The sequence below is a fragment of the Penaeus vannamei genome, chromosome 14 (genome assembly GCF_042767895.1).
Source record: "Penaeus vannamei isolate JL-2024 chromosome 14, ASM4276789v1, whole genome shotgun sequence".
Lineage (NCBI taxonomy): Eukaryota > Metazoa > Arthropoda > Malacostraca > Decapoda > Penaeidae > Penaeus > Penaeus vannamei.
In genome coordinates this window covers 32,913,265-32,925,764 of record NC_091562.1, presented here as the reverse complement: position 1 = coordinate 32,925,764, position 12,500 = coordinate 32,913,265, and the positions used below count along the sequence as shown (strand labels likewise).

General features: G+C 40.9%; 2 protein-coding genes across 3 annotated transcripts in view; both read left to right on the top strand.

The window, feature by feature from the left end:
- LOC113811810 (uncharacterized) overlaps nucleotides 1-5,182 on the top strand; it is a 46,618-nt gene extending 41,436 nt beyond the window's left edge. For both annotated transcript variants that reach the window (XM_070129886.1, XM_070129885.1), the window contains exon 5: nucleotides 1-5,182. This exon is cut by the window's left edge and continues 58 nt beyond it. In XM_070129886.1, coding sequence (XP_069985987.1) covers nucleotides 1-4,984 — 4,984 coding nt within the window. In that variant the 3' untranslated portion in view covers nucleotides 4,985-5,182.
- A 6,565-nt stretch (nucleotides 5,183-11,747) lies between these two features.
- LOC113811811 (uncharacterized) overlaps nucleotides 11,748-12,500 on the top strand; it is a 12,597-nt gene continuing 11,844 nt past the window's right edge. The window contains exon 1 of the mRNA XM_027363629.2: nucleotides 11,748-11,791. The gene's annotated coding sequence lies outside the window, so the exon portion shown is untranslated. The remainder of the gene's footprint in view (nucleotides 11,792-12,500) is intronic.

Genomic DNA, 12,500 nt, shown 5'->3' with positions numbered 1-12,500 from the left:
TGAAGTCATTGTTCAAGGTGTGCGTCCAAAGTCCCGTAAGAGTGAGCCCAGGGAGAGCCCAAACACAGAGGATGGAAAAGGAACAGAGGACCGAGCTGCCAAATCAGATGATGATGAGAAGAATGTTGAAGAGGAGACAGATATGGGAAATGGAAAACCTTGTTCTAGTGGGCCAGCTAGCAGAACAGGTACATTAGGTGATGCTGAAGAGAGCCAGGTGCTGAGTGAGAAATTGCAGGGAGTGAGTGTTCCTGATGATAGCAAAAATGTTATCCACAAAGGAGATAGTGCAATAGAATTCGGAAATCAGTCAGAATACTCAAGTGAGGAAACACAAAGAACTGAAACAGCAATGAAAAATAACAATATATCCTGTCCCATGAATTTAGCTAATCATTCTCTGAAGGGTAGTATTGTTAATGACAGTGTTGAAACAAAAGGTCCTGGGTCATTAGGTGAAAATGATGAATCCAAACAGGACAGCTGCCAGTCACACACTGCCATAGAATCATCCATATCCAGCTCTCAGTGTGAAAATCTAAATGCATGCACATCATTACAAAAACTTAATCCAAATTCCATACCAGAAGTGAATTTGAATGTTTCTGATGACCTTAAAAAGGATCTTGATTTTTTAAGTGTGCAAAAAGAATGTAAAACACACAGTGAGAAAAAAATAGAGAGCCAAGCATCTGATATTAGTAATAGAGTTCTGGTTGTGGAAACTTTGTTGAGCCAGAATAGTGAAGTTAAAAGTGGTGCTAATAAAGACAATTCAGATATTCTCAGTAATGATAAGGAAGAAGGTTCCAGTAGTGTATTTTTACAAAGTGAAACCCCTACTACATCTGGTCATGTTAGTATTGATACGAATGAGTGTGTTAGAAAGGTAGAGTCCTGGAATACAACAAATTTTCCACCTAAATTACAAGATACAGTTAAGGAAAAGAATGAGGAAGCTCCTGGCATCACTGAAGCAACTTGTAAAAGGACTGATACTTGTGATATCTATGTCGCTGATAATGCTGAAAATAATGATAGAAAAATAGATGCATGCAGTGACAAATTTGAATACCTTGAAAATCTTTTGAGATCTTTTGAATCAACTGTTCAAGGTTTAGGGGTAACAGAAATAAATGAAAGCAAGAAATCTGATGAAAAAGTTGATTCTGATTTCCCAAAGACCAAAGAACTCAGTAGCACAATATTCATGGAAAATTCTGTAGGTAGTACAAACAGCAAATCTAAATTGCAGTCACACGAAGCACAAGAAGTTCCTAATAGTGAAAACTTAGATTGTGGCGTTCCTGAACACCAAAATACGATGCATGTAAAGGCAGTTGCAAGCCCATTAAATGAACTGGAGGATGGTAATAGAGTACTGCTATGTGAAGGCAGTGAGAAACCCAATTCATCTCCTCCATCTGTAGAGAACTCACCCAATTCCAGTCCTCACTACTTCATGGTATTGCCAGACCATGGAGAGGTCCGAACATGGATGGGGTTCAAGAAAGCAGTAGACTCTGATGGCCAGTTACTTAAAAACGATGCTGAAACAAACACAAAAGTAACAGAAAACAATGAAGACCTAAAAAGCTCATCCAAAGAGTTGCCTAGTACATATTTCAATACCTTGTTAAAAGATCTTAACTTTGATGAAACCTTTTTCCATTGTCCAGTGAAGGAACAACCTGAGAGTACATTTGCTGAACATCTTTCAAGTTCTCTCTTTTTTGGAGAAACTGCAGATACTTCTCCTGTACATCCTGTGCTGGGTACATCTTGTCACAGCAAAAGACCAGGAGATACTACTAACAAATCATGCAGTGAAAAGGAGTTTGAGATGAACAGTATATCACGAGATAAAAGTAATGATTCACAAAACATTGCTGAAATAAAGCAAAGTGTGACCTGTCTACTTGCAAATAATAATGCTATTACCAAGCAAAGTGTATCTGAGACAGTGACATTGGTCCCTCCATTTACAGATAATGCTGCCACAAAGCAAAGTGTCTCTGAGACAAGGGCAGTGGTCCTTCCTTTTACCAATAATGTTAATACCAAGCAGAGTGTGCCTAAAACAATGGCTATTTCCATTTTATGTAAAAACAATGTTAACTGTAAGCAAAGTGTGTCTGAGACATTGGCTGTGTCCCCTCTGTTAACAAGTAGTAATCATACATCTTCAAAGAAGCCAAATGTTAATGAAGGTTCCAAGCTGATAAATGAAGATCTGTGTATTTTTGAAGGAGGCAGGGAAGTAAATAAATCAAAAATAAAAGGTGATTTCAGTGATGGAATAGTTATTGAGTTACCATCCAAATTAGAATCAGATAACATTTTACTCAATCCCAATGCAAGAAGTTCAAACAAAAGTAAACTGTTTGACATAGTACAACATTCAAGTGCCTCTTCCCTGTCTGCAAACAGTATGAAAGGAAGTACATTTCCAGAAAAGCTTGATGCCATGGGGAACTGCAAACCAAAGGAAGTTAGCAAGAAAAGGAAGCTATCTGATAGTGAACTTGAGGATACCAAGAGATTTGTGAAGAGCACTAAACATGCCAGTTTGGAGGGAGTGCATTCCTCTGGGAAGAAGGATTTTTTGACAGTTATTAAAACAGGTCAGAGTGAGACTGTAGGGAAAGTATGTCTTGAGAATAACCTTGTTATCAATGTAAAGGAAGAGTGTATAGATGATGATGATGATGAGATGCCCATTGTCTCATTAGATGATGATGATATTCAAATAATTGTCCCAGAAAAGAAGTGCAAAGTGGAAAAAGATATTAGATTACAGTGTGATACAATAAAGAAAGAAAATGAATTGGGAGACTTGTCTTCTGATACTGATTTAGATTATGCTGCTCAAATTAAAGAGGCAGAGCAAAAGATTAGAGAAGGAAATTTACCCATAAAAGGAAGTCGATCTTCCAATAACTGTGATACGTTACATGAAAAAAGAGATTCTTACAGTAAACTATTCAGTGAACCAGTAGAGGATAACTTTCTCACTTGTGGTATCCTAGATAACTCCATTCCACATGACAAAAAGTGCTATAGCCCGAGAATGAAAGTGTTTGTAGACTTTGAAGATAGCTTTGAAGGTGGAGAACCCCCCAGTTCACTGAAGGTGTATTATGGCACGAGGAAAAGAAAGTATGAAATTTGCAAAGATTTGAACTTAGATTTTGATCTAAGTGAAAGTACACATATAGACTCAGATGAACTCACTGCTAGTGTCTTAAGTCCAAGTCATGTATCACGCACAGATACATTCACTTACAATCCTGGCTTTGGTTGCACAAAATTTAGTCCACAGCATGATGAAACTGATTCTGTTAAAGATGAAAGAGTGTCAGACTTAGGAGTGCAAGATTTTGATGACTTCCCAAGTTTTCTGTCTGATAGCTCATCAGAAAATCCTATATCACCTAGCGATTCCAACTCAGTGGAGTATTTTGAAAATATTAAATCCACTGGGGATGAATGGGAATCATCGGGTGTAGAAGGTGGTAATGGGGATGAATCCAGTCCCGAAAATGCTGATAGCAAAAGAGATATCATGTATCAAGCACAATTAGGACCAAAAACAGAAACTTGTGAAAGTGGATGGCCAGGAGAGAGTTCAGGTAGTTGTGAATTTCATATACAAAATAATCCTCAACTTGAAAGTATTTCTAGTGAGTCATCTTTGACCCATTCATTAAGTTCAAGACAGATGAATAGAACATTTCCCATACATACTTTAACACAAGCTCCTGAAACAAAACAAGAAAATAGGTGCGACATTGACACACCAACAGAAAAGCAGCTAGAGAGAGATGCCCGTGTCTTGATACTGCCCAGAAATAACTCTTGTAACATTCCAATAGTTCCTGCAGTACCTATTAAGAAAGCAGTTAGCAGTTATCTACCCATTCCCATGTTGAGCATTTCAACCTCATCCCCAGGTACTTCTCAGTATCAATCATCAAACCCAAGTACTACCAGTGTTGCTCTTAATCCATTTACTCATAGCAGGTTGGGTCAGAAAATTTGCAATAAAAGTACTGGACTGACACAAGTAGGCCATGTTAATCAGGCTCTAAGACCACCCTTACATCATACTCCTATTCAGGCTCCAGGAAACTTGGTTGATTCGGAACCAGGTACATTACCAGCATCTCAGGTATTTGATTGTACAAACAACAGCAGCATTTTAGGCTCCTATGTGCTTGGAATGGCACCTAGAAATCCAAACATTGATTACAAAATACCACAGCAGTGTACAAGACCAATCATTGTTCCACCTGCATTAGCCTCTTCCTACAAAAATGATTTCTTGCAAGAGAGAGAGATAAGTGGGGCTCCATACCAGGCTGTTTCAAATAGGCAGCCATCTGAGAGGATCATTGCTGTAACGAGACAGACTTCAGATGGGCCAGTTACACGGTTGCTAAGAGTCAGCACCTTAGCTGAAAGAGGCAGTGATGCCTTGCAAGATAAGAGCATTGTTGGTGAAAGATCTGGCAGTGAAATAATAGATGAAAAGCCATCTGCTGCAATACACTGTGACAGTGAAGAGAAAAAGGTGGATCTTCTTCAAAATAACATGATAAAAAAAGTAAAAATGGGTTCAAAAGGATCATTTTATCTAAGACCCTCTCCTGCACTGATGAATGCAATAGCAGAATTAAGAAGCAAAGGGAATTTGCCTGCTGGAAATAAGTCAAAGTTAGACCGAGCGGAATCTGATGTCATTGAATTGCCTGATGGTAGACCTATATCGCCCCCTATTCACATTCAGTCAAGAGTCTTGAAGAAGAAGAAGAAGAGAAGGAGGGGACAAATGAACATAAGAGAGCATCAGATAAGGAGACTGGCAAGGGAGAAGGTAGAAGAGACAGTGGAGAGAAGGAAAATAGAAGAGGATATCCCAGAAATGGTTGCTGTTTGCCTTGGAGGGAAGCTTCATATTTACCATAGAAAAGATGTTCACTGAAAAGGAAATTTACTTGTGTGAATAATTTTGTTGTATTTTATTCTTTATAGAAAAAAAATCTATTCACTTTAGATAAGTTCATTTACTGATTTATGAAGAGTATAGTGAGGAGTGATTATTGTGATTGACATAATGCAAGAACTTATAATTTTATTTAGAGGTTAGTGAACAGAATTTTTAATAAAATGAAAACACTCAGGAGCTATTTATTTATCAATACAAAGAAGTATTGATAACCGGAAAGTAATCCTTTCCCTTTGGTCTTTACTTTTTCTCTTTTTTACCTTATCTCTCCCACTTCTTTTTCTTTCCTTTTCTCCTTTTCTATTTCTCTTTCCTTACTTCTTTCCTCTCTCTCTCTCTCTCTCTCTCTCTCTCTCTCTCTCTCTCTCTCTCTCTCTCTCTCTCTCTCTCTCTCTCTCTCTCTCTCTCTCTCTCTCTCTCTCTCTCTCTCTCTCTCTCTCTCTCCCTCTCTCTCTCTCACTCTTTGTCACACACACACACACACACACACACACACACACACACACACACACACACACACACACACACACACACACACACACACACACACACACACACACACACACACACACACATATATATATATATATATAAACTGTGTGTACATGCTGATAAATCACTATATACATTTCAAAATTTGGCTTAGCATTATTTTAATCAGATTACAAGTAGATACCACACTTGAAAATCATCCTTATGAAGATGTGAAGGTAACACTCATTTCTTCCTCTTGAATTATAGAAAGAAGTGTTAGTAAACACTGATAATCACACTTTCTCACTCTTTAGTGGTATCCATAAAGACATTTTGTAGAAGTGTCAAAAGATATTTTATATATGAATAGCTTCTAGTGCTTTGAATATATCAAAGATTTAAATTTTCCTGTGAATAGTAGAGCCATGAGTGCCAGCATGAGACTAGGCATTGACTAGCACCTGTCAGTTGATAGTACATGATATGTAGACCCTTCCAAATCAATAACTTGAAGCTTTCAAGGTAAATCATGAACTTTATGAAATAAACACACACAAACACAAACACAAACACAAACACACACACACACACACACACACACACACACACACACACACACACACACACACACACACACACACACACACACACACACACACACACACACACACACACACACACACACACACACACACACACACACACACACACACACACACACACACACACACACACACACACACACACACACACACACACACACACACACACACACACACACACACACACACACACACACAAATGTATGCTTATGCAGACAAAGAATATAGGAGAAAACTTGATTTCAGTTTCCTTTTATTGTTTGCAGGATGACCTATTATATTCTGTAAACCAAGAGGAGTAAATCTACACTATGAAAGGACTTTTGATTACAACATACAATTGTTGGAAATTAAGTAATACATTATCAAATAAATAATGAGAGAATGAAGGACTCTTATTTATTCTATATATTCATCCATCCACTGATTGTGGAATATCAAATATCAATATTCATGAATTAGAATAGATGCCTACATATATATATGCAAGCATAAATCATACATATTGAAACAAATTGGTAAATACATATGTAAACAAGATAATGTATGATATGTAAAAGAGAAGCGCAACTTAGAAAGTGTGTTAATGATAACCCATTGGTGATGGGATGGCAGAAGTACATGCCCCTATCCACAGTGTTTTTTCATTTATTTTAAAAAGAAAAAAAGTCCTTACCTCCTACCCCTTCTGTCGCAACAGTGCCCATCTCTGGATTCCTCCACTCCTGACACTCTTCCTGATACTACACCACCTTCCCCAGTCCCCTTATCTCATACCCCTGACTCTTCTGCTACTCCAACAGCCATCTGTACCTGTATTACCCATTGAATATTTCATAATAGCTCTTTATTAATCTCGGACTTACTTCATTTGCAACCTCTTTTTACCCTTTTCCCTTTCATACTATCATCCCCTCTCAATGCCTTGCTTGTTGTCATGGGAGAGCTCAGGCAGGGGTGGGCCCAATAAATAACAACAAAATAAATTGGAGGGGGCTGTCCAAAAAAAACTAAAATTAAGGCTGCCCACTTCAATATTTATATTGTACAGTTACACATTGTTTTTGTTTTCATCTTGTTTTTCTTGCCCACATTTAATCTGCTGGGTGTACTTTAACCAAGTGGATGTCAGTAAAGAACTTTACACAATGACTGACATCACGACGAGTCAATGACCATTTGGGGGGGTGCACACGGGGTGGCCAATCAGACTGCTTAGGAGACAAAGACTGAGGCCCAAGGTAGGCCTCATCCCTCACCTCAACTAAATTTGCTTGGTCTTTTCTTCTCTCCTTTCCTCTATTGTATCTTCTTCATTCACTTCTATCCCATTCCTAAGGTGTGAGAGCCATGCTGAAAGGATGAAAGGCTGGCTTTGTGTCAGTTATGAACAGTTTCCAGGAATCATGGGCACAGTATTCCTTTGGTTAACTGCCTAGCCCTTACCCCATATGGGGACCCTGAGGGGTAGACCATTTCTTTTCCCCATTTTATTCAGACACCATGGTCAAAAATAAAGATTCTTTACACTTAATAGTGGCATTTAGGCCCTTCATCAACTAGCCTATCTGAATTTGATTTTTATTGTTTATTACTTTATTACTACTCTTCATGCTCATTGTCCTCCCTGCAAAACTCCACACCACCCCATCCACCCCAACTTCCTCTTGCTCTCATCCTTCTAATGCCTCTACCTCTGCAAACCTTCTGAGTACTCTCTTTGACCCACCCAAGTGGGATCGATTCGTTGTGATTTCCCCCACAGTCCCCTATTCTGAGAATACCCTTTCCTTCAGCAGTGCCTCCAGAAACAAGTAGGCAAGGTTACCTAGTGCAGTCGCTCTGAATCCCAAGCTCGTGAATTATTTACCCTAACTGACCTTACTGGCAAACCCATTCCTGCCGAACCTCCCCCCTCTCTTAATACTTGTACTGGAACTGTTTTTGTCTCCCCAAATGCTTGTCCTATCTCCAACAAGAACTGCTCAGACTGAAAATAACCTACTTACCTGGATTACTGAATATGATACAGTGGCAGTACAGTGTTACACTATTCCTCCCAATGGCCAGTGAAAGTCTCACATTAATATTACCATGATTAGCTTCCACAGAGAAGACCTGCCCCATGATGGTCATATTGGTGGATTGTCTTATCATGTCCGACCATATCGACCCCTTCCTTGTCAATGTCAGAAATGTTGGGGTTTTGGCCACCCAGCCAAACAATGTCACTCCACAGCCCACTGCCCTCTATGTGCCCATGATGGCCACGACCATTCAAATTGCCCTGCTCAGTCTCGTACATGTGCCAATTGTGTAGATGCCCATAATGTATTTTATAGGAGCTGCCCTGCCTATAAGCTCAAATGTGTGGTAGCAGTCCTCAGATTTAAACTAGGCCTCACTCTATGAGACACCAGACAAGAAGCACAACGAGGTTTTTGTCTCAACTCATTCCAAAACAGTCTGCTCTGCTCCTCCAACATCTTCACAAGTTTCTGCTTCTCCCCAGGTATCTCTCCCCTATACCGTAAACCATCCTACGTTTACTCACCTTATTCGCGAGTCAAATTCATTTTCCAGTCTAAATCCACATAATCCAATCTCTTCCACTTCCCCGATACCTACCCCTCCTCCTCACTTTATATGTCATACCAGGCACCCTAAACATTCCACTCTACCCTCTCCTACTACATCCTCTTCTAATCCTTAGATATCTATCTACTCTTCTCCTCATAAGAGAACCTTTGTTTCTCAGTACTCTTCACCCAAAGAAACACCACTCCTTCACCCACCTCCCAATCCCTCTGTTCCTATTCCTACATTTAAAGTATATGCAGATATCCATCCTCCTCCTCCTCAAGTTCTCTCCAACTCCCTTCCTCCTACACCCTCTCTACCGCTCCCATGTGAATACTTGCACAGATCCCCTCTATCACAACAATGTCCTTCTCCAGACCCCTCCCCTCCGGACATTCTTCTTGATACTTCACCACCTTCCCCAATCCCCCTTTCTAATCCCCTGAATTCTTCTATTTCTTCAACAGCCACCTCTGTTTTCCGTGAACAATATTCTTAATCCTTCCCCAGTTACAGATACAATGCAATTCACTGAATCGACGTACCCCCTTAACCTTTTCCATTTTACTAATCCCTGCTCTACTTCCTTCCCTCTTTTTCCTTTTCGCCACCATACTTTCGTATAACACCCTCTATCTTTGACATATAATATTTTCCCCTCTCCCCGGATATTCCCTTACTTTTCCACTTTTCCTATACCTTCCCCAGTGACAGAGACACTATAATGCACTCAATCACCCTACCTCCTTAACCCTCCCCTTTCTACTAATCTAAGCTCTAGTTCACTTTCTCCCCTCTTTTCTCTTTTCAATACCATATTATCCTATAACACTCTCTAATCTTTGACATCTAACACATTTTATCGTAGTGTTTAACGATCCCCTGTCAAAGGAGCCACACGACAAACATCTGTGGCTTCCATGTCTCCAATAAAGATAATACTATGTCTTGCTCTTGGGCGTTCAACCGTCAATTCTTGGGCTGCATCAAGCGTTTGAAAGTGTCCCTTATAAGTACAAGGTCTGTCAGATTTTCGAATGCTGTGAAACGACCAGAAATTACCTCAGCAATCTCCAGCCACACTCCCCCTGTCCAAATGAAACACCTTAGGGTGGTCATTGGACCGCTGGGGAGTTTTAAAGTGGACCTGAAGGGCAGCCACAATTAATCTAGGCTCAGTACCTCAGAAGTCGGTACTCCTATACACCCTGCCGTTCTGGAGGATCCTCCAACGAGTACTAATGAGGATGTGGTCGATCTCCTTGGTTGCATTACCCGCATCGCTGTACCACGTCTAACGATGTGGGTCTGAGCACTGATACTAGCAGCCAGAAATCCTCAATTTCTGGGAACTTGCAAAGTCCCGGGAAAGGAGGCTATTCTCGCTGCTGGCATCAGCTGCCGAACCATGGGGACCGACAGACATCTCATAGTCAGCTTGATCACAGCCAGATACCGCACTGAAGTCACCCAGAACAATACAAATATCTCGCCGAGGACAACTGTCTATCACAGATGCAAGTTTGAATTAGAACATCTATTTCACGTCGAGTTTGCAAACATCGGCAGGAGCGTTCACAACAATAAGAGATATGAAGCCAATACCATTATACACTCATCGACCGGAGTAACTTCTACTCCCGAGGGCTGGAGTCTGCTGATGATAGTTATGGCTACTCCCTGAAGATGGTGACCATCGCTACAGCCTGACCAGTAATAGGTGTAGCCACGTACACTAATCGTGTCGCTGCTAGATCTTCTCACCTTCGATAGAGCAGCCACCTCAACTCTCAGCCTCCCCAGTTCTCTCGACAGTAGTGGCAACCAATCATCCTGATGCAAAGAACGGACGTTCCAAGCCCCCACCCTGACGTCCAGCCTGAGGTTTAGTCTCCAGCAGTCACTCCGGATGAACGCCACCTCTGCCACCCCCGCCGACGCTGCCCCATATAAAGGGGGGGGGGGCAGGCTGTGGGACCCAACATCCACCTGTGGGGTTCCCTTGGGCTTTGCTCCATAAGCTTCACTTTGGGTCGGCGGCTGCCAGAACGCAGACAGGACGAGTAGCTCCCGTTTGCATCCTGCGCCTTCCCAATGGGGCCCACAACCTGCCGCACTTGCTGAGTGAGAGGGGCATTTCCCCTACCCCCAGCATTTACATTTATAAAGGACGTTGCCGAAGGAATTTATTTGGGGGAAAGAGGGCTGGCAAGACCCACCTCTCCCCGAGCCTCCCATTAATCCCATGAAGTTTAGGGACAAGTGTTAGTAAAATGCCAGGGCATGTCAAAACGCCCTAGTCGGTGGGCCAGGACCCTGTACCCCTGGGGCCTCCTGCTGCTCCGAGATCCCCCACAGTTTTGGCCTAGGACCGCAAGGTACCCAGTTTCCATGGGTGGTCACCAGGAGGCACTGCAGAAAAAGAGGCTATGAAATGGTAGGGAAGGTTTTTGTAGAGCTGCTCCCTTTTTCATACTAGGCTAGCCAGCGGTGGCAGCTGTAAGCGAGAAGGCATGCAAGCACTTATTACCTAGCCTACCACACCATCGGTTCACACACACACACACACACACACACACACACACACACACACACACACACACACACACACACACACACACACACACACACAAATATATATACATATATATATATACATACATACACTATGCGCGCGCGCATATATGTATTGTACACATACATGTATTTCTATTCATGAATATACGTATGCACATATTGGTGTATATATTCTCATTCCTGAATGCATTTATTTACACCTACAAAAGCGTACATACTGATACAGTTCGAAATTTACCCAGTATATTTGAATTAAAGATTGCATACATTTGCAGCACCAGTGTGCACGCATTTCTTGTAAATAGGACAGCAAAGATATCTTCGGCGTAGAAAAAGTTATGATAATGATATTTATTCTCTCATACTTTTTTTTTTTTATACATTCGTCGAAATTATGTTTTCATTTCCGGTGTATTCCTCCATAGCAAATATGCCACACGAAGATTTCTCTAAAGCGATTGATGGCAACTTTTCTGACTGAAATGAATGAAGTTACCAACTAGTAAATATAGATCTTTTAGAGAGCAAATGTTTGGCATTTTGTTAAAAGGTTCATGTCTGTGATAGTTAATTGTCATTCATGCAAGTAGATTTTTCGTTGGTTCTGTTCTTAGTACTGTGTAATATGACGTAAGTGCAACAGACTGTAAATGCATTTATTTCTTTTCAGTGTACAGTGACTGATTGTCAAGTATGTCATGCTTTCCTTGTTACGCGGGACTGTTAGAATTAGTCTCTTTCTTTAACGTAATTGTACATCTAGTGCGATGTGATTTGAAATGAGCCCTGTGGCCATTACGCCCTCAGTGCTCAAGCAAATGCAAATGTCCTCAAAAACAAGGAAATTTTCCAAGCTCTATCTTGCCAGAATACATGTTTGCTGCTTTTACTAGAATGCTATAGGTGTGGAGACTGTAACACTGTCATGATGTGTCATTAGCTGAAACTGATGGGCCAATAAATTGTCTATGAGTAATTATCTGTATGAGCATTTAAGTTATCATAGCTATTATGTTATAGAAACGGAAAAATCAGTGCTGCATAGCCCGAAAATCATCATGTGGAAATGGATTCGATTATCTATCTGAAGAAAATCTTTCCGCAGAGACGGACAACCGGAACACTTCCTTGAATCGAGATCGAGGTTGTTGAATGCAGGCAAGTACTGCTGAAGATGACCTGAATTGATTAGGTTAGGATTGGATAGGATAGGATAGGACAGGATAGGATAGGACAGGATTGGGAACTGGATCTGTGCC